Source organism: Lepisosteus platostomus, chromosome 7 (assembly GCF_059453375.1).
Source record: "Lepisosteus platostomus isolate fLepPlt1 chromosome 7, fLepPlt1.hap1, whole genome shotgun sequence".
Classification (NCBI taxonomy): Eukaryota; Metazoa; Chordata; class Actinopteri; order Semionotiformes; family Lepisosteidae; genus Lepisosteus; species Lepisosteus platostomus.
The window spans coordinates 58,383,813-58,406,923 of record NC_142617.1 but is presented as its reverse complement, the minus strand read 5'-3'; the positions used below and the strand labels follow the sequence as shown (position 1 = coordinate 58,406,923).

Genomic DNA, 23,111 nt, shown 5'->3' with positions numbered 1-23,111 from the left:
CCCATGCGTGCACACAGGCAGCTGAACACACTCCTTTATTCCACGCATCTAAACTTTGCAACATAGAAGCCTGGAGTCCTCTGGGACGTTGCTATTTGACAGAAAATGAATGCTGAATAAGACATAGAGCTTGCACAGCTCATGCAACTTTAGCACAAACAGAACAGAATACAGAAAACAGAATACAAAACAGAATACAAACTGGAAAGGGATGAAGGCACCTTGTGGCATGTGCAGCATTTGTTCCAGGTGGAAACAACTTTAATGTACTTTTATACTTCATATAAAAAACTGTTAACATACAATAATTAATAATAATTGCTGACAATTATATAGCGCTTTTCTGGACACTCCACTCAAAGCACTTTACAGCCAATAGGGATCCCCTCCACACCCACCAATGTGCAGCATCCACCATGTAGGGTCAGTTGTTTGGAAACATTTAAAGAGCTTAAAACAATTTCCTTATTACCGTTCGGAACTACTCTTGTTTCACCAGCCTTTTTTCTTTGTACTGTTCTCCTGGCTAAACTCCTGTCTGGTTTTGAACCGTCTGGCCTCCGCAAAGTTTCTCCTGAAATTAACTTGTGATGCAGTTTCTCAGTCCCCTGTTTCCTCACATCACCCAGGTGGGGGTTCCACTTCATTGGTGGGTGAAATGGGTCCCTTCCTATATGCACAGCACTTTGGGATCCTTTTGGATGAAAAGCACTATATAAATGCAAGTAGAATTATTAAACATAGACTTTCAATAAAATCCTTCATTTCTGAATGTGCCGTCTGCACATGTTTTTCTGCTAGTATTTCTTTAGTAATTCAGTTTAACCAATGAAACAACTAACCAGATGCTATTTTAGTCATGGAGTATATTCACTACACATCACCCCCTTCTAGGAGCAGGGCACAAAAATCATTCAGCTAATGGTAATTTCCTCAATGGAAATGTACCACATGCCCACATGAACCTTTAACCTTTAGAAAACGCAACCTTGCATTTTTAAAAACTTAAATCACGGCATTCTCCCACGGGTGCAGAATTTAAACTTTTTTTTAAAAGCTCAATATTAAACAACTTTGAATAGGCGGTTTCCGTTGGAAAATAACATAGCATCCAGTATCGTTTTCTGTCCACGAGAGGGCACCAAACACCAGTAAAGGATTTGTGTCCGAGTAAGAGTGTTATCATCACACCTAAGGGAGTGAGTTCGTACTTTTCGTCATCCAAAGACATAAAACAGATAATGTTCAACGCCAAGCATAAGGCAACGTTTTCTTTTATTTTGGGATGCACTGAATAAAACAGCCCTGCGTTGAACAAAACGCTTTCATGTTATCAATCTTGTCAAACCGTGATAAACCCGTTTGTCGGAAAATTGAAGTACTTCATCTGCTTATGCATGTAAAAAAAAGTGACACGCTATACACACCTCCCAAAGAGCATGTTTTAAAATGCGACTGCTATTAACAACTGCCGTGAACAAAGATCTTTAAGTATCGTACTAACTACCCACCGCTCATCCACCTATTCGCAACAGCTCTACCATTCATACAACAAATCCCACCCCAATTCCTGTCTCATCCTCTGATTGGTCCTTTCGTCTCTGCGCCGCCCCGCACTACGGCAAGGAACTCGAATTTCATTGGACAGCACCGAAATTAGTCCGGAAGTCTGATTTCTCGTTGGCTGGGGCCATCCGTCAATCACAGCCCCCGAAACTCATTCCCTGCCTCCGGCTGTAGCTCTTTTTGTAGTTTGGTGTGCTCGGTTGTGGGGGAAGTACGGTTGTCTTGATACAAAGTAAAGGATTACAAAGGAGAGACTGGGAATTACATTATGATACAATTTGTGAAACGGGGACTGTAATCCATCCATCCTGTTCTCTTAACAACCTATTTTTCTCTGTAAGTATATGGGTAGACCTCGTTAAGAACTGATTTTGCTCTAGCGTTGCAACTTCGGTGTTTGTTTTTGTTGTTAATTGGATTACAACTTGGGAAGGCGAAGTTGAGCCTCTGCTTCTGGTTTCTCGTTTCTCAATCATGTGGAACCGTTGCTAAAATAAATAAGGTTTTACAATAGATCACCCAGACGTGCGGTGTTAACTCGATTTCCTTGTTTATGTGCTCATTTTGCACGGACTGGCGCTAGGGGAGATAACGTTGTAATTCGGGTTTCACACCGACGCTGCAACGCTGGGCCAAATCAAATATTTTACAGAGAGCAAAATCCACAACCGCAAATATCTCTTCGCAGCGCTTGGTTTTCTCTGCCTGTTTGGTCTGGGGGGGGTTGCATCTTTTCCCCGGGTCTGTTGTTACAGGTGTTGCTGTAGAGGTATTTCGCATCTTTGAGCTCCCCTGTCTTCCTAACACGGTACCACAGAAACCGGGCAACTAAAATGCCGTTTTTCTTCTTTCTTTTTTTTTAATTTGCCGACCTACGTGTTCGCTCCGAGCTTTAGTTACAGCACCTCGACGCGGACAAGTGTTTTGTCAAGGTTTCTCTTTCCTGTCTGTCAGGCGTAGGGTTCAAGACCGCCGGCGTGGAGTCAAACTTTTAATTTCTTAAAACGTATTTTTTTTGGGGGGGGTAACAAACTCATTTAAGCTTGTGGGAATATTTTTTCGAGACGGTAAGGCGCCCTTCTGTTTAGACGGCTGTACTCGGGTGACAGTGTTAGCCGGCGCAGGATAGACTACAGGTAGGCGTATGAACAGGTAAATATGGAAACTTTTCATCGGCACACAGCGCTGCTGCTATTTCCTCAGGCGTTACTCGTGTGACTCTCGGTTGTATTTTCTCTTTCAGTCTTCTTTGGAGAGCACAAATCCGTGCATCAGTGTGCTTGGAAAGAATGCCACTGGAGTAAATGTAAAAAAAAGACACCATACCCTACCGGAGCACTTGTACATATAGCCTCTAGTGATAGAAGCCGATAAAATGCACTTTTAGCAAAAAATACTTAAACTGTCTTAAAACATAGTTTAACGACCGTGTGTTTTGAGGTTAGCTTTTTATTTTGTTTAATGGGTAGTGTCGGAGAAATATAGATTCAGTGCTAGCCTTGTAAACCTAGACTCTTCGTACAGTTTTACTGCACCGTCTCCGTGCAAGTGTACTGTACTTTATGGGTAGGAGAAGATGGAACATACATTGGGTCGGTTTTGCTGATCAATAGAAAGCGTACTGTAATAAACACGAACGTGCCCTTGAGTTAACGTGCCGGGCTATACTTTCCTCACGGGAAAAAAACAGATTTTCACAGTCCTCTCAGGTAAAGCTCTGGTTTCTCCGCTACGCATTATGATTTCGCATTGGGAGACGGTGTCTGTACCAGCAGATTACAGAGTTCAGTTTCGCTTTAATTGCTACTGTACCTACTCTCAGTAAATTGGACGGTCAGGATTGCGTTCTGTCCGCCAACTGGCGGCGTTATTAAGGCAAGCACACGAGAAAAACGCTCAAATTAGTAGCTTCAGACGACAGTAACCCAGAAAGCCAAGGAAGAACAGAGATCTTCTTGGGCACGGAGACCCTTCCGCAGCTGTTTAAGGAAATCGTTCGTTTTCAGGAGCACAGTGTCGTACTGGAAGGCGTGACTTCGTGTGGGTGCCGGTACCCAGTTATCGGATCCCCAATCAGTTTAAAGTGTTTAAAAAAGATCTCCGAAAATCTTTACTCTCTGCTGGGTGCATTGGTGCTGACAGAACTGTCAAATGAAAATTACTGCGCGTTTTAATTGTTTTAAATTGCCTATTCCAAGAGGGGAGCATAGAAACTCCTACACATGGTAAGCGTGCACTTAAACTCGAAGCTGTAAGCTTTTAAATGCTCGTCAAATCTGGATCTTTCCCAGCAGAAACAGCATATTGATTTCCTTTTTAATCTGTGTAAACGGGGGGGGGGGGGGGGGGGGTATTGTACGGCCCTCTATTGATCTGCTTTTCATGTCACATCTATGAATTTAGTTTCCTGGTCTCCAAAGACTGATAAGACACTTTCCTGACTCCCATGGGCTGTTACTGTTTATTTCCCCAGAAGGGATTACCCACGCCACGCACGCACATCCTTGGCCTTGAGGGAAAGTTTGTACGGTGCGCCAAGCACGGCGGGGGCTCGGGCGATCCTCCGCCTGGCTGTGACGTGGGCTCTTGCTGATTGATAGGCGCCCCCGAGTGTTAACGGCAGACTGCGTGCCAGCCGGTGATCGGTTCAGAGGCACAGACGCTGAGAAAAAAGCCACTAGTGTTTGACAGCCTTGAAAAGGCATTCCCACCACCAGCACCCCATCTTACAGCCCAAGGGAAGAGGTACTGGAATACCAACTCCCCTTGTGAATGGGGGACCCCGAGGGGCTTTGTAGTCCCATGTTGTCAAGAGAAATAACAAGCAGAAAGAGGAACCAGCTTAAATAGACGTTGTCTCCCGGTTACTGAGAGGCAACACAATTAAAAGGTATAATTAAAGTACATATGAATGCCTGGAAAATTAGGTATTCCGTGCACAGAGTCTGATTTAGTGGTCCTGCCAGAGAGCATAGGGATTTATTTCCCCCGGTCCTGAGGCAGCAAATCCCAAGTTGTGGAGCACATTCTTCAGAGTATCTGTTGTGAAGTCTGTTCATTTTTTGTACTTTTGTGTTCATTTTATTTTGAATATTTTTAAGTCTTTTCAAGCTGTCTTTTAGTATTAAAGACGATTTAAGAAATCGAGCGAGACTAAAATGGCGTGGCGTTGGTATTTGAAAAATAAGTAGCCCTCCAGTGTTTATTGGATTGATGAGGGGGAAGTGAAATAGATAATAAATCGGTTTTTGGTCCTGGTTGGGGAAAAAGGGGCATTTTGATAGACATGGTAAGAGAAGATCTATATGAAACAGCAGCACAGACTGCAAAAAATGTCCTGTGCGGAGCCTGATGATTGTAAGCTTTCATGTGTATTTTATTCCATTGTGCATCGCAGGACTACCATAACAGCACAGCCTCTAGAGGGAGCCCTGTTGGGAAGGGCAGAGCCGTGCAGATGCAGGTGCCCCCTCAGCTCTTCAGTGTCAGTGGTTGTGCCTGGGTCAGCAGTTTGTGCCGGCGTAAGTGGTGCAGGATTAACATCGCCCCACGACTTGACTCCCTCCCTCCCTCCCTCGCTGCACCACAACCCTGCTTTACCCAATCCTTGCCACAATACACCATTTGTGTTTGCCCCCAGTTTTGTAATCTGTGCATACTGCATGCCCTTGTCTAAGGCTTAATCTGAGTTCGAAATGAGGCACCCTGCTGTGACATTACCTCCTGCATAGAAAGCCGGACCTGTCTCCATTGAACTAGCCATTTAGGAAGTTCATCTTTTGCATCAGTCTGGCAACCGAAATCGGTGGCTCCTAGGCTCCAATCCCAACATCTCCGGTATATTTTGTCCTTGATGATTTGTAAACCCTCGTGTAGCTGTTTCCATCACTGTTGCTGTTGCCACTGCATTAACTCTCAATAATTATCCGACTTGGATTCCTTACGTTTCTTATGTAGCTGCTATGTAATAACAATGGCTTTAAGTGTGTCTTGTTTAAAGCCTGCAGGTGGTAATGTGGTAAGGGTGCTTTGGGAATTCTTGAAGATAATTTTATTGAAGAGCTCTAGTGCTATAAATGAGCCTTTTTTAATAATTGATCAATAGGTCTGGTTTGAAGTGCAGCAGGACAGCAGGTAGGTTGAGTCTGCAGCCGAAGGGACTGGGGTCTTGTTATTGAGGAATGATAGGTATGCTAGTGGGAGATCTCTTCCCGAGTGCTAATCATCCTTTCTGCTTGGCTTGTTGAGCTCTTTGAAATTAAGTGCTGGAAATAACAGAGCAGCTCTCTCCAAACTTGACTGTCATTAATTTTTTTCCATGCCATTTTTTGGCTTGCTGCTCAGTTACAGAATTCCTCTTGGCAACCAGAGCTAGCAGGGCCAGTGACCTCTAAATGAAGCATCAGTGCCAGGCAAACGCAAGCACAGCAGTACCTGCATGATGCAGATATTTTAATGTCAAGACCTTTTTTTTTCAAATGAAGTCTAAAGCAGGATTTGAACACTTTTCGTTTTAAGAATGCATAATGATTCCACGGAGAGGGTTTTATTTTTTCCCTTATCGTGGAAGCCATGATATTATAAGAACTTACAGTTGTTTACAGAAGAGAGCACGTTGTTCGGCCAGTCTGTTTGGCAATGAGCTTATTGATCCAAGCATCTCATCCAGTCATTTCAGCTAGGAACAAGGAAGCCAGGTTGTCGGCTTCACCACCACGGCTGGATAGCTTTCTCCACACTGGCACAACCCTTCGGGTGAAGAGGTTCTTCCTTTTCTCAGATTGAAATGCATTCCTTGTGACAGGAGGGATCTTTCTTTGAGAAGGCGGTTCTGGGACAGATCATTTAACTGGGAACAAACGAGGAGTTGAGCTTTTTATTTCGATGCAAAACTTGACAATTTTCCAAAAAAGGTTTCAGTGAAATTAAATAAAACTGTTCTTGTAATATCTCTTTTCCATAATAATACTTCATAAGTGCCTTAACTCTTTGACGGTTAGGCATACTTCCAGGTGAACAGATATCGTGTTTTTAAGGTGCATTTTATAAATCACCCATGATTTCTGCACAGTTTAGGTCTATTATCAAAATAAAAAGAATCAGCTTTTGTGTCAGAGGGAAGGAATTAAAATACGTTTTTAAAATTCTGATGTGTAGTGAAATTGGTAGCTGTGTTCTACAACCTTCTAAAAATAAAATAAGTTATTATAATTTGGTCATAAACTGACACTAAAACTGCAGTTTTTTAATGGTTCCAGTTTTATATGTTGCCCCTTTGCTCTAAATGACACTTAAAAGATTGTTTCCCGTAAAAGTAGTTATTAAAGTGAAATGAAGGGTCTGTTAGATAATATAAAAAATGAAATGGGAGGAATCACCGTTATGTTGAGCAAAATGTATTTTATCAGGCATTCCTTACTGTTAGGAAGGTGCTCTATGGACACCTCTTGTATAGATGTATAATTGCACGTTTCTTTTTTGCAGTCAGACAGTTAGGGGACGGTGATTCCCCGGAGGCATCTGAAACGATGTCGGTCAGCGTGCATGAGAATCGCAAGTCCCGCACCAGCACTGGCTCCATGAACATCTCCCTGTTCCACAAGCCCTCTCACCCAGACAGCGTGCTCACCCACCTGAACACTCTGCGCAAGCAGTGCATGTTCACTGACGTCACGCTGTGGGCGGGCGACCGCTCCTTCCCCTGCCACCGAGCTGTGCTGGCAGCCTGCAGCCGCTACTTCGAGGCCATGTTCAGCGGCGGGCTGCGCGAGAGCCTGGACAACGAGGTCAACTTCCACGACAGCGTGCACCCCGAGGTGCTGGAGCTCCTGCTGGACTTTGCCTACTCCTCGCGGGTCATCATCAACGAGGAGAATGCCGAGTCCCTGCTGGAAGCCGGGGACATGCTCCAGTTCCACGACATCAGGGACGCGGCTGCAGAATTCTTGGAAAAGAACCTACACTCGTCCAACTGTCTTGGGATGATGCTGCTCTCTGACGCCCACCAGTGCAAGCACCTCTATGAGCTGTCTTGGAGAATGTGCCTGGTGCATTTTGAGGCTCTGAGGGACACAGAGGACTTCTACAGCCTATCCAAGGGAAAGCTCCTGGATCTGATCCTCAGCGACGAGCTGGAGATCGAGGATGAGCAGATTGTGTACAACGCTGTCATGCGCTGGGTGCGGTACGACCTGGAGAGCAGGAGAGAACACCTTCCCGAGCTGCTAAGGGGCATCCGCCTGGCCTTGCTGCCTTCCGAGTGCCTGATCAACGCTGTAGCCAGTGAGGAGCTGGTGGTGTCGGACAAACGCAGCATGCAGATCGTGGAGGAGGCCATTCGGTGCAAGAAGAAGATCCTACAAAATGACGGAGTGGTCACCAGCCCTTGTGCCCGTCCTCGCAAGGCTGGGCACACATTGCTAATCCTGGGTGGCCAGACCTTCATGTGTGATAAGATCTATCAGGTTGACCACAAGGCCAAGGAGATCATTCCTAAGTCAGACCTGCCAAGCCCTAGGAAGGAGTTCAGCGCCTGCGCTATTGGGTGCAAGGTATATGTGACGGGAGGAAGGGGCTCAGAAAATGGAGTCTCTAAGGACGTTTGGGTGTACGATACAGTTCACGAAGAGTGGTCCAAGGGGGCACCCATGTTGATTGCTCGGTTCGGCCACGGTTCGGCTGAGCTGGAAAATTGCCTGTACGTCGTCGGCGGCCACACGGCTATCGCGGGGGTTTTTCCTGCCTCTCCCTCCGTGTCACTCAAGCAGGTGGAGAGGTATGACCCTCTCACCAACAAGTGGACCATGATGGCACCCCTCAGGGATGGTGTCAGCAATGCCGCAGTGGTCAGCGCCAAGCTGAAGCTGTTCGTCTTCGGGGGGACCACCATTCACCGGGACAGAGCCTCCAAAGTCCAGTGTTATGACCCAGTGGAAAACCGCTGGATAATCGCAGCGGAATGCCCGCAGCCTTGGCGCTACACGGCCGCTGCAGTCTTGGGCAGTCAAATATTCATCATGGGGGGCGACACAGAGTTCACAGCTGCCTCTGCTTACCGCTTTGACTGCGAGACCAACCAGTGGACACGAGTCGGGGATATGACTTCCAAACGCATGAGCTGCCATGCCGTAGCCTCGGGCAACAAACTTTACGTGGTAGGGGGCTACTTCGGTGCTCAACGATGTAAGACGTTAGACTGTTACGACCCCACGTCTGATAGCTGGAATAGTATAACCACAGTGCCTTACTCCCTCATCCCCACTGCATTTGTCAGCACCTGGAAACATCTGCCTGCTTAAACCCACTGGGAAGAAAGGGGGTTTAATAAACTTAGGTAAGATTTCTAATTTCCTCTTCGAAAAAGAGATTGTGTTCAGAAAACCAACATTTTAATGCCGTAGAGAAAGAAACAGAAAAGTGGAAATTGGTGGTTTGGAGAAAGAATAGTGATTTTCATTAAAAGAAAAAATAAATGCTGCTACATGTAATTTAAAAAAGGTTCCCTGGGAATGGTGGTTCATTCACAACCAAGAATGCTTTGGCGTGCCTTCAAGTATAAATGTTACTAAACTTTTTTTTTTAGCTTTGGGTCTTTGAAATGACTGCACTTGGTCTGATCTTTGTAGAGATAAATGTGCCAGCCCACTTTTCGTCAAGGCGAAGACTGGAATGTTGCTCTGTGCTCTTTTACAGATATGAAACCACCCTGAATGTTAACAAAAAACACATTTCCCCAGTCAGAGGTTGCTGGTCATTTTTGGAAAGAAAAATGTGAAGGTTTAGGACCACAAATAAGATCAACACATTTGAAAAATTAAGCTAAAAACTGAACATGCTTAACTGGATTTGCAAATGGCTTAAACATCGGGCTTGCAGGCGTATTTGTTATAATAATCAAGTGTCTTCTTTCAACAAAACCCTTAGACAATGAAATCAAGGATGAGGTGACTGTTTTCATGTTTCTAGTGCTTTTACATTGTGTGTAGACCTGATGCATGCAAATCCATATTCCAGCGTTAATTGTATAGTGTAGCCGGAGCTCTGGGCTTCTTCTCAGCCCCTGGGGAGATGAGGTCTGAGGAGAATCCAGCAGCTCCTAGCTTTCCTCCCTGGGTACAACGCAGTATGACATCATTGTTGTGGCACTGTTTGCAAAGTGGCGTGTCTGTACTGGGAAGGAATGTACGGGGCATTGTCATCATCTTTGGGAAACCCAGTGTCTCCTGGCCTGAACTAATGTGCCCCCTCCCGACTGGAGAGAGAGCTACTCATGAATTGATTTGTGATTTCGGGGGGTCTCAGTCAGTCGGCTGTTAGCCCCTGAGCTGGGGGAATATGCACCAGATCACGTCTGAAGAGCAATCCGTTTCTCCACATGACACATGGCATTCGTTCAGGAAGGATTGGGAGTGGCTATTCCCTTAATGTCTGTTTCCGTTTCTTCCCATGGTGGTTTCTTAGATGTCAGGTTTTCACTGCTGTAGTCTTAATTTTTTTTTTTACAGAATACTTAAGCATCTGTGTTATAAAATGAACGGTTAATTGGTTTATTCCATGCTGAAAAGAGAAGAAAGAAAACATGTTTTGGCCATGGAGCCAATGTCTCTTTGTTAAAGGAAATGCAGCACAAATGTGAATTTTCTACATTAATCTTTATTTCTGGAGAGCATATTATTTCATTGAACCTTGATAAGCAAACACTGCTTAAGTTCTCACAGTTTACTCAGCAAATGGTTGCTTCCATATCCTTCTCCATCACTGAATGCCAACTATAAAGCAGGAATTTCAAAGAGTATGAAAGATTTCGGAGATAATCTAGTAATTGCAGGCCTCTCTGTGACTCATTCACCTCTAATGCACTGTAAAACGTCAGTTAATATATTTAATTATATTTTTTTTGGCAAAAGAAAATGTGATCAACTGACTTTTTCCTTTGCTGTTTTGGCAAACACTTGTATTAAAGGGCCACTGAGCAATAGATCATAACATTTCAAACATTAATTCTATCACTCCGTTTATTTTGTGGAATGAATATACCACTGAAGTTGTTAGATTTTTGTTCATACCCTGTTTTCCCTGAGGGATGGTTGTGTGTAGGAGATGGGAGGAGTTTGCTTAGGTTTCTGACATTTTTAATTAAAAATTAAAAGATTAAAATAATTCAATAAAATTTCTGCTTACAATGAGAAAAGGCAATGAAACAGCCTAAAATGTTAATGTCCAATAAGAAAATGGATCAAATGGATTTAATAGTTTTAAATGAAGGTTGTGATGTGTTGCGTTCAGGTTTTTCAAACCTAGACTGGATGCAGTTTTCATTTTCAGGTTCCTTTTCTGTGATTAAAAACGAAAGAGTTGTTTCTTGATAGTTTAGTGAAAAGGGGAAACTGAAATTTATGGTTAGCCCAGGGGACAAGTGATTTTTTTTTCTGTATTTGGTGAGGATCGGCATCACATGCTGTAAAATAGATACTATATAGTAGGGGGGTTTTGTGAGGTTCCAAAAACAATTATAAGAGCTGACAAATCACTAAAAAAAGCCTTATCCCTCCAGCCTCAGGCTTTTACTACCTGCATGTGAACTTATGGAAACTTGCTCCTTCCTTTTGTACTGAGCTGGGAGGCAGAGATGGGAGTAATTCTATCTTGACTGCAGGATGGGAGGAGAGCAGTGAAGGCTTCCTGCTGGATACCAGGCTGATTTTTAAAGACATGGCTCCTCTGGACGGGGAAGAGAAATGCTGAGATGTGGGTGCTGCGGAAAACGCGCTACATGACAGAATCGCACTAACAAGCGCCCAGGAGCGGGACAGGAGCGTCCCTCCTTCCCTGCCAGTGGGGGCGTGACTGGAGGGGAGTCCAGTGGGACTCTGCCAATTATAGATCTGGGCTGCACAGGGTACCAGGTGGCCTGGCAAGGCTCTCTCTCCTAATTAGACCCACTGGTACAGAGCTGAGGCAGATGTCGGGGTACTTCACCCCTGCGTGGTATTAGGTATCACCTCTAAAGATGGCTTTCAAAAGGAAGTGTGGTTTTGTTAACTTATTACTGTAGAGGGAATGCTTTTGTTCTCCTGGATGTCAGATTCCTTAATGTCTAAGTGATGTAGGGACTTTCTTAAGCACAAATATCTTTCCTAGCACACACATGAAGCAGAATTATGCAGAGGCTTTCACATTAATGGTCCTGTAGTAATGTGTAGTCCATTTTAATCCTTTCTAAGGAGGTTTTGCCCTCCTTGCTGAAGCTCTTCATTGGGTGAGTCACAGGTGCTGTGCCTTGCTACAGGCAATGCCATTTTAATAGCCAATGAAATATTCACACAGATGTGTAAGAATAAGGTTTGGTAATGTTCGATCCATGTGTTAAGTCATAAGCTTTGTTTGGGAAATGCTGTATATGCTTCTTCAGTTCTTCTTAATGGAGCTTCCAGACATATAGAAAGCACATTGCCTTAAGAAGATGGCTCAACAGCTAATGTTTCCTTGTACAAAAAATAACTTTTCTGCAAAGTTAACTGGAAACAGGTGAAGAGGGATTATAATTCAGTGACTTGCCTTTATTTCCATGGGAAGCTTCAAAGTCTTTGAATGCCATTAACAGTTGATGAATCTTGGCTTTATTTCATACTGCTTCCTTGTGCTGCCAAATAAATTTGCAAATGTTTAGCCAGTGACAGAGGCAGTCTGTTCTTTATTGACCAGGTAATTTGAGTTAAAACTTAAGTTGTTTCTGCAATCTAACAACAACAAGGGGATTCAAGAAATAAACCATCCCTGCTAATCTTATTTACACATTTCATGGGCAGCTTGCTGTCTGCATCAAAATAATCCAACAATATCAGTCAAAGCATACCTGAAGTAACGACAATATCAGTCTAAAAACAGAGTTCCTGGCAAGAGGTCTCCAAGAGCAATAGGCCAAAATGCCTTTGAGTCTGTAAAGAACCAGGGTTTCAGAACAGGCAACTGAAATATTGTTGTACTGTAATAAAATGCTTTTTTTGTTAGATTTTCTGAAGCCTTTAAAAAATCAACTAAAATGTAATTTGTGAAAGTTTAATTGCATCTAAAAGATTCTACAGGTAGATAGAAGTTATATAAAAGTCTTTTGCATAATCTATTCTTTGGCCTCTGGTTAATGATTAATCAAGGGATGCCGCCTTTATGTGGAAAAGTCAGCCCTTTGTGCTAATTTTGTTCACATTTCTGTGTGCTTTTACCCAATATTCCAGCATCAGCTGAACACAAAACACAGATTATTTTCTGTATAAATGCTGAAAATTTTTCTTCACAAAACACAAAAAGACTTTGCTCTGATTGTCAGCAGTAAATAAAGAAAAATGCATCTTCACCGATTAGTATCCCAAGAAGATCTCCGTAAAACTTCTAATGGTCCTGCTTCATTCATTGTTTTGAGTGAACTATGATCATTTTGTTACTTGAGTTTTTGCAATCATTCAAACTGTGAATAAAATTGTTGCGAAAATACTAAGTACGACCCTATACTCCTGTTATGTGCATTTGATATGCTTCACAAAACAGATTACAGCTTTCCCCATTTCCCCTTCACATTTTAAATTATTTAACATATTTAAATGATGGAGAACATTGTTAGCATATGTTAGGGATTAGTACATTTATGGTTGCTTTCTTAGCGTGATCTTATTACTGTCATTGGCTTTCTGAGCCCCTCTATAGATTCAGTCTAGGCCAGAAAAGCTCAAAAGCATGAGATCAGATAGGCAGCACCTTAAGAAAGCAGAAGAGGCTGTGTAACCTGCACCTTACCCAGTGTTACATGGCTCACTGCTGCCTTAAACTGAAATGATGTGGTAGTAAAGAGAGCAGATGCTTTATAAAGAGCGCCAGGAGATATTAACTGCCACGGGAGCAGCTGGAGTCCTCCTTAATCGTCCTGAGGACCCCTCCCATCATGCCCTTTGTAGAGATTTGTGCGGGGACAGTGTTAGGGTATTCTTTTGTAGGCATGATAAATCCTCATCAAGACGACTCTCATTTTGTTTTGATGTGCCAGTATTGGCGTCTTTTTTTGAGGAGTGTAAACGTGGCACTTAAACGCCTTTTTATTCAGTGCCACTACTTTCTGAAGCATTTTGAGTAGACTCTTGGTCACATGTAATTAATACAGCAATAATAACCCAGTACACAAATTCTGCTTGGTGTCCATCTTAAACTAATCTGAGACTATTCGTTTCCGAAACAGCCTTTTTTGGTACTTTGCAGGTAACATGAGGAACAAAAACTGATTTTTTGTTCTACGTAGAAGACTGGCTCACTAAGAGCCATGCAGTAGGAGCACAGAGATGTTTTGCTCTTCACAGAGAGGCCAGCATATGACCACTGTGCTGGAGCACATGCTCTTTCTGTTCTTGTAAAGTGAGCAGCTCTGTGTGACCTCAGGGAGCCTCACAGCTTTGTAACCACAGAATGACAACCTTGGTGACTGAAATCATTCTTAGGAGCAATTTTGATCTGAACGGCAAGTTTAAAGGAGCAGTTCTTGAATCGTGAGGAAAGAAATACTCACATAAGTGTTTGTGATTCATGAAAGGTAAATTGTTACTATTTTTTCCAAACTAAAGATTAAGCCTTTTTGCTCCAATGAAAAGTTGGATGTTATAAGATATAGAAGAGCCTTTCTGTAATTGTAAGACAATAGGTTTTGATGATACTTTTAATAAGTCAGGTTATACCTACATTTTATCAGCTAGTTCCAACTACTCCATTTAATTTATCATTCTAGTTTGGTCAATTGTGTACCTTGCGAAATAATGAGCAGTTTATTTTAATACACGACTAATTGTTATTATAATCCTGAGTATCATACTAGCAGTGCTCACCATTTTTTTTGTAGCTGAGGAGAATGAGCTCAGTTTGAAAAAAATAGTCCACCGAAACAAGAGAATTCTGTTTTGCAGGTCTTTGACAGTGTTTGAGCTTTGTTGACTGCAAATTGAGAGTGTGTGCTAGTTCCCTGCAGAGCTACACATCCATAACCATACAGTGTTTTTATCAATAACTTACCCTAGGTTACCAGGTATCCCAGTCAAACCAGAATTGTCCTTGTTTGAGCCTTATTGTTTTATATTGGTTGTTAATGATAGGAGTGCAAAATTGTCCTGCTTATTGGTTGCCCTGACCCTTCACCTCCTCCTAGACTCTCATTGCACCTCGGTGATACTGTTTTGGCAAGGGTATGAACTAGGAGTGAAGGCACCCAGTAGCCCGTAGCCCAATAACCCGGTATGTCTACCAGTACTGTTCCTGACTAACCCCTTTCCTTGGTGCTGGTAAAACAAGGTGCTATTGCAATGACCTTTTTTTTGCTGTAATATTCCGAGATCTACGAAATACATTATTGCATCCTTGAAAGTGCACTGAGGTGCAGCCCCTATAGCCTAGTATTTCCCCTGTCCATGTTTCTAGCAAGAGCAGTGCTTGTACAGGTAATGTGGTTTCCCCATTTGTCAATGCCTTATATCTATCATAATGTTCTAATATCTAAACTGCCCTGTCCTCAAGTACAATGTTATTGGCTAGCATTACACCCTGTTAATCCAGGTAATTTGCTTCTTGAACCAACATTGAACTCTGCAGCTTCAGTTTGTTGGTCTAAACCACCTAATTATTGTGGTGTAACAAGCAGTAAATCGGATAGCCTTTGCTATAATTTTAATCCTATCATTCCCTCTTGCTGCATGCTACAGTGACAGAAAATAGTCGTGTTTATCTGTGCTTACAGAGCTGCCAAGTGCTCTGAGCAGCTCTGGGCCAGGTAACTCCATACTGGGCTTAGTGTAGGAATTCTGTTAATCCAAGCTTGCTTGTAAAGAAAAAAATAGAGCTTGTATTCTTTGCCAGTTTTGTATTGTGTTGTTTTGCTTGCAAAATTTGAAATTGGCAGCAGGAGGAATCAATCAGATGACTCCTAGTTCCCTTCCTAGGATAGTGCTTCAGTGCAGTCTTTCCTGATATTTCAACACATCATGTTAGTCAGCCAAACTGCACTTTCCCTTGCTGCAGTCTAGACAGAAGGGTGATTGTGGTGTTCAATATGGCCTGAGAAATGTACCATGTGTCAGCTCTTGCACATCTTTACACCCTAGCTATGACTAATGACAGAAATAAATGATGGTATCCATAAGTGAGCAGCCTTATTTGTTTTTTTTGGTCTATTCGATCACAGAACTACATCTGCATTTAAGCTCTTATTGCTATATTTTTTTTTCCTGTGTACATATTTGTTTGGTGAATACAAAATGAGATTTCATGGTTATGCAAGCTTTGTACAGTAAATGCACTAAATGCTGAATTAATTAAAGCACATTTTAACTTGTCAAACATGAGATGCTTTTAATTATGAAATGGTGTTGCAGAACAAGCTAAAATTCACTACAGTGTTCTCAAGGGAGTATTTCTGCCAGCTGTCTCCTAATATCATGCCTGTCTTTCAAATACTCCTTTTACTGCTGTAGAAAATGTTTTTAAAGCCACATTGCATTTTTTTCCCCATATTATTGATATTATCCAATTCCATCTCCATTTTTACAAAGATCTGTGGTTAATTCTTGCAATCCTCGTTCTATGTCAAATTGATGGTATCATTGCACTAATCTTGCTAATCTTCACCTGTGCCTTACAGCTAAGATCTTTCACAGCTCAGTCTGCAGTAAGCAGAAGAACAGGTCTGGCCTTCTGTTCAGTTAAACAGCCAGATTGCACCTAGACATTAAGTGGCTGTGTCTTGGCAATTTAATTTTTTAAGTCTCTGGCAATGAAATACTCTTGGGACTCTTGCAATCATGTAGGAAGAATGGCATTTTAAGGTTTGCAGAAGTACTTCATTGCATTTTTTGCCTTGCACTTATCATCCCAAAAGACCTTAAAGCACTTTATCCCCGTTCATTGACCGCTGAAGTGCAGCGCCCAGTTCTGTCGTTAGTCATGCCGGGCCGTGCTCTGCCAGCAGCCCCATTACAAAGCGGAAGAGGTGCAGAAGTGAGATACTTCCTCACCAGCTAAACCGAGGGGAAATTCTAGGGAGACCAGAGTGTCCCAGCTAATGTCCACTAGTTAACACCCTTACATCAGACAGTGCCGTGAGATCTTTAATGACCAAGTAGTTGGGACCTGGCTTTGTCTCATCCTAAAGGTGGTAGCACTTTTTGTTTCAGGTCAGTGTAGTTTGCCTGTGTCCCCCTGCCCTTTCCTTTCCCTTAAAGCACTGCTGACAGAAATTGCTGCAGTATGGTGAGGCTATAGCAGGCACAGTACTAGTTACAATTTACTTGTTGTACTGCTTTAATGTCTCTGATGTAAGAAAATCCCCCCTGTGCACATTGATCTTTTCACAGCATTGCCTTGCTTTCTCCCTTAAACTGAGATTTCGGCATCGACCACACAACCTTTATTAAAAATAACAAGACAGGACAATAGTGTTCGAGGATTTATAGAACTAGGTTATATGTTAAGCTGCAGAGGTCAGTGAGAGTCCTTTAATTGAGTGCCCACATGGGAAATGCACCCAGACAATTAATTGCAATCCTCAGAGCTAAAGCAATAGTGCTGAGAAAGCTGTCGTAAAAAGTATTGGAGGCAAAGGTCTCAGCATGTCTATTACAGATATTTTTCCTTTTTGTTTTTCCAAAGGCAAAGAAATGTTCAGTACATTCAATTTGCATAGCAGTTCACACCAGGAAGCCATGAGTCATGTAATGCTTTTTTATCGTTGTACAAAGCTTCATCTCTGCTTATCACACTGTATGCAGCTGTTATCAATTTCTTCAGAAATTAATTTTTGGAATCTTTTGTTTAACTTTTTGTGTCATCTTTTAAATCTTAGTGGAGGGTTTTTTAACCTCTTTAACCGGGCACATATAGCATTAATTAGCTTTAGGATCATCACATAACTAGTAAGCCATTTGCAGTCTCACTTAGACATCCGTTAATTCACAGGAATTAACTGTGTTGTATTGGTGTTTTTCCACATCGTGTGGTTTAATAATAAATAATTATTCCTTACACTTATATAGGGCTTTTCTGGACACTCCACTCAGAACACTTTACAGGTAATGGGGATCCCCTCCACCACCACCACCAATCTGCAGCCCCACCTGGATGATGTGACGGCAGCCAGAGTGTGCCAGTGCGCTCACCACACACCAGCTATTAGTGGGGAGGAGAACAGAGTGATGAAGCCAGTTCAGAGATGGGGATTATTAGGAGGCCATGATTGGTAAAGGGGGTACACCAGGGCAACACCCCTACTCTTTTCAAGTAGCACACTGGTATTTTTAATGACTACAGAGATTCAGGACCTTGGTCATGTGTGTCATCCAAAGGATGGCACCTTTTTTACAGTATAGTGTCCCCGTCACTATTCTGGGGCATTAGGACCCACACAGACTGCAGGGTGAGCACCCCCTGCTGGCCCCTCTAATACCTTTTTCAGCAGCAGCCATTTTCCCAGGAGGTCTCCCATCCAGGTACTGACCAGGCTCACACTGCTGAGCTCCAGTGGGCTTCCAGCTGGGAGCTGGGAGCTGCAGGGTGATAGGGATGCTGGCTAAAATACCCTGTCCAATGTGTTTGCTTTAGAGATGGTTTTTGTTATGTTGGTCTATAACAAATGTATTTAACATGCAAATAGAGAAAGTTCTTGTTACAAGTTACTTGTTGAAAGGATTACTTTCTTTAATAAAATGTTGGGTGAAATTTAGGAGATTACTTTATATACTAAGTGTACACTGCGAAGATAACGGTAATAGCTTAAAATTCTTACAATTCCCAATTGTTTTTGCTAATTTTAAAAACCCTTATAAATATATAAATCCCTTATACAAGTAACTGTTAACTGTAATAGACTTAAATGACTTAAAACCCTTTCCCCAGTATGGCTCTGTTGTGCCTCGTGTCCTGTTCTTCGGGATTTGGCTCCGGCTTGCTCTGACCCTCATCCTCATAAGCAGTTTCCTTTTTGGGGGCGGTGTGGTGGCTCTGTGGCTCAGGATCTGCGCCTGTGGCTAGAAGGTTGCTGGTTTGTATCCCGCGGCCAGCAGAGGAATCCTACTCCGTTGGGCCCCTGAGCAAGGCCCTTAACCCCAACTGCTCCAGGGGTGCCGTATAAATAGCTGACCCTGCGCTCTGACCCCAAGCTTCTCTCCCTGTCTGTGGGTCTCATGGAGAGCAAGATGAGGTATGCAAAAGACAAATTTTTAATACAATAAATTGTATATGGCCAGTAAAGTGATCTTATCTGTCTTAAGGACGGGAGAAGTTTTTCCCCACAATATCTTTAGCAGCAAAATATTTTCCTGTTTTTGAAAGACTTCAAGCTATCATTTTATAGTGAAGACAAATGCCACCTTCTCTACCCGCTGTACATAGTTGACGTAAGTTGTCTAAATATTCTCTTGCACTTTCTTTCAAATGTGTTTTTTGCAGATAAAGCAACTACTGAGCCTAATTCACTGTGCACAGAAACACAAGATCTTATCAATGTGTGCAGCTGGTGCTTATGTGTGCATTGCACTGGTGGAAGTCCAAGTAGGTGGGCACTCGTTCCACCTTGACATCTGACTTTAAACATCTTTGTGTGCCTGTGCTGCAGAAAGTCTGAAAAGGCTGACAAATGTTAGCTGATCCGAAATTCAATGGGCATCTCGATGGGTAGATGGGTCAGAGGAGCCTGTCCGTGACTCGCTCTCCCCATGAAGGTAGTCGTCTTCAGGGTAAACCGAGATCATTCAGATCATCCAAACTGGGTCGATATACACTACAAAAATACTCCATTCCAAACATTTTAAAAGGCAGGCTACTTTCTGTTCGTCAGCTTCCACAAACATCTCCTCTCCCATTCACTTACAGCTCTTATTACATAGAGCCATTGTGTGCTGGTTACAACATAATTACCACCTCTGGAGCTAATATTACTCCCTTTGTAGGATCGTTTGCACAGTATATTATGCTCAGACAAAAGAAGAGCTAATGGCAGAGCAGTGCATAAAGGGTAGTCTTAAAGTCAAGTTCAAAATACTGTAGCGGCTACACAGAATCTGTTTGTCTCCTGCTGGGAAAAGCTTGCATTGATGCAACTCTGATTTAATCAGTGCTAGAAAAAAAACAACAACAACTATGTGACCTGAAAGTTTGGAAAGATGGGTTTGTGATAAGGGTCATTTCGTCCAACATTGCATATTTTTAGGGCTGAGGTCTGGAAATTTGACGTTGCTAATATTTCCAGTTTCCTAATCTTTTCTAAACAACTGTTTTCTTTTTGTCTAGTGGCACTTTTAACCTAGATTATCTGTGATTGGGTTCTGTAGCAGCCTCCTTTGTTTTTCCTTGGGGAGGGGGAGTTCTGTGAGGAGCGAGCCATGCTGTGGCAGTTTGCCTGGCTTCTCCAGTCACCGGCGGTGGTTGTGCTGTAATAGTTATTGTTTCTCTCCCCAGATGCCATGGTTTTTTCTCCCTGGTGGTTGCCTGGGACAGGCGTTCTTCCAAACAGCCTGCGGTACAATGTCCAGGAGACATCAGGCCGGGGCTGCACTGAGTCTTCACTATCACCTTCCGACTAACTGGCGGGAGAGGAGCCGGACTGGGGAATGAACTCCAGATGGGACACCCATGGGATGATCGGAGAGTTGTTTCTCCGTCTCCTTTGGGGCACAACGCAAAATGGATTACTTTGAGTCTTAACAAACTTTCAGCCACTGTGGAGAAGGACTGATCCCATTGGGACAGATTTGGATCAAGTGGTACTAAAATCTTTGGGCAGGTTTCACTTTTAAGGCTATTACTGTTGGAAACGGCACGACACAAAGCAGAACTTTTACATTCGTCATTTGACCTTAGAAGAACGTGATCCACAAACAAAACTCAACCAGTTACTCAGAGTACTTCCAAGTTGGCTTAAACTGTTTTGTTGCTTTTTTATTTTAAAAAGTATTTGGAGGAATAGAGTGACAACTATTTTTGTCAACACACGTAATGTTGGCCAATACATGACACTGTAGGTGTACTGAAGAAAACTGCATGATTATCTTAGAAATAAAACAGACATCCATTGCTAGATATAATTAACAGGTTAGAGTAAAACTGCTTCCTGTTACAATGTACAGCATATTATGCAATCATAATTGATTATCTAAACTTCCAGAGTGGGGCTCAGGACTGCTGCAGCATCGCAGTTTCTGTGAGAGCTTTCCTCTGTCCCCAGTAATAGAACCTGTTTGAACAGGATGACTTGAAAGGTCAAAATCTGAGCACACTTTTAACATGTTGAATTGCTGTAACACACTAATCTGAAATTAACTTCTCTGTACATTTATATCAGATTCCTGATTCATGAAGCATTTCAGGTGATTGAAATTAATGAAAAAAGAACTTAAAAACGTCAACACTATGGTTATTGGTTTTGCTACCAGTTTTTTAGGATGAATTTTGCACTTTGAACTGATTGTTGTTTTGTAGGAAATTCGAAAGGGGCGATGAGGTTGTTGTGGTCCTGGATTTTATCTGAACTTTAACTGATGAAGTTTGAAGAATGACTTTGAAATTCAGTCCAGATAGTTTACATTTCAGTTTGTAATCCTTGCTAGTTCTTAAACTTCTCATAGTAGGTAATAGGACCTTGGGAGGGGCTTTGAATTTTGTTTTGAATAAATTTTAAAGAGTCCTTTACACTATTTGACTTCAGAGGTGAAAATCTTGTTACATCCAGTCCATTTGTTTACAAAATAGAAATGCATTCTGAAATGTTATTGGCCACCATATCTGCTCCTGTTTCTAGTGCCTGAAACTGATGGGAGTGTTTGTCATTTTATTCTCATGTGTCAAGGGCTTAAATAAACCAGTGACTTTCTGATAAAGCTAAAGATGGTGGTTCATTCTGTAGCCCTGGATTGATTCTGTAAATTAATTAAGGATCAGCTGCTTTATGTTTACATATCGGGTTAAACATTTATATAGTACCAAGTACAAAGGCAGAATTCCCTCTTTTTGTTTTAAGACATTACAACGGCATACAGGTTTGAAGCTGAAAATGTCCCGTTACCAGTTTGTATTTACAGCACTACAGATTTTTTTTTCCCATCATGGACAGAAGCACAAGATAGAAGCAGCACAAAAGAGCTATTGCTATTATATGTGAGGAATTCATCTAGTCTTCCTTGGAGTTTCAGACCCAGTCTTTATAAGCAACCCTGCAATCCCTTACCAGTTAGCTATGTGCTTGAATCATACACCTGGAATAGGTGCATATTTACCAATCCACATCTGCCAGAGCAGCCTGGTGGTTATCTGTGGTAAAGATGCTTCCTGCTCTACTTGAACTGAATTTGCACAATTCTCCTTTTAAACTCTGCCTTAGAGGGTACAAGACAAACAAAAGAAGCACATTTAAGCAATCACAAAAATATGCCTGGAGTTTATTGCCTTCTAACCCAAAAGATATCGCAATCACTGTGAGCTATTTTTAAAATGTCTGCTAGCTGTATCCCCTGCAGTGAAACTGAAGCTTTTTGGCAGACTGCCCATCTGGCATTACAGTAACTGTGGTGAATATTCCTCAACAGGATAGCACATCTATGGGGGGAAAAAAAGATATTGAACAACTATAAAAGGGAAAGGGATTGTAGACTTTCAAATACTTAGTCTATTCAGAACTACTTAGTCATTTTGTGGAAGCTGTGGTAAGGCCACAGGAGCCATCGCTGTGCTTCCTATTGTATTGATCATCTTCTGTCCAATATCGTTCCAAGCTCTGCCATTCATGACACTCAATACAGGAGAAAGGAAGGGAAGAAAAAATCGACTTCATGTGCAGTATATTTTAATGCAAAAAAAATTAAAATACTAATTGAGATAAAAGCATTTTGTTGTCAGGAATGACTTTAGGGGATTTAAATTTTAACAACACAATCAGACAAGCAGGCGGTGATATCATTTATTGCATTGTATGTATATGAAGTCAGTAAAAACCACAATACTGCTGTACAACTTGTATCAGGACCTTTGGTAATTCTTAATAAACATTTAAAGTGATCAAGTCCATGAGCTGGATTGTTAAATCGGGGCATCACATTATATCCAAACTGAAGTATGGCTTGCATCAAAGCTTAACTTTCCTAAATGAAACAACACAGTGTTGCGTAGAGTACACAGCTTCACACAGAGTCTTCAATCTTACAGTAAGTAACAGTGAGGCAGCCTCAGGGATGTTTGAAGGGGCTCAGGACAAGGTAAGTTCCATTGTCAGTATTTTTCAGATGTTTCACTGGAATATAGTACATGGTGAAAATGTTGATTAAATCCAAGTACATAAAGTCCTGCAATTTGGCGATAACCATTAATTTCCATTTGTAGTGTATGGTGAGTAGGTAATAAGACCTTGCCAACCTAAACCAGTAATTCACATTGCACCAATGCTACTAGTTTGTTTTTTTTAAAAAGGCTGACCAAGACATCGGCAATCCTGTGGTTGTGCCATGCAGAATTATAGCACAGTGTCTGTGTCTATAATT

The 23,111-nt window shown here is 42.2% G+C and overlaps 1 protein-coding gene across 2 annotated transcripts; it reads left to right on the top strand.

The window, feature by feature from the left end:
• Window positions 1-1,723: 1,723 nt before the first annotated feature.
• Window positions 1,724-21,464, top strand: klhl25 (kelch like family member 25). 2 transcript variants are annotated; one of them, XM_088641427.1, is made up of 4 exons: window positions 1,724-1,902; window positions 4,964-5,087; window positions 7,051-8,899; window positions 20,041-21,464. In XM_088641427.1, exons 2-3 carry the CDS (start codon window positions 5,024-5,026, stop codon window positions 8,862-8,864), a joined length of 1,878 nt encoding a protein of 625 aa, XP_088497553.1. In that variant the 5' UTR covers window positions 1,724-1,902; window positions 4,964-5,023; the 3' UTR covers window positions 8,865-8,899; window positions 20,041-21,464. The 2 variants fall into 2 exon arrangements, with proteins under 2 accessions (XP_088497553.1, XP_088497554.1); XM_088641428.1 differs by lacking the exon at window positions 4,964-5,087 and having other exon boundaries at window positions 1,726-1,902.
• Window positions 21,465-23,111: the final 1,647 nt, after the last annotated feature.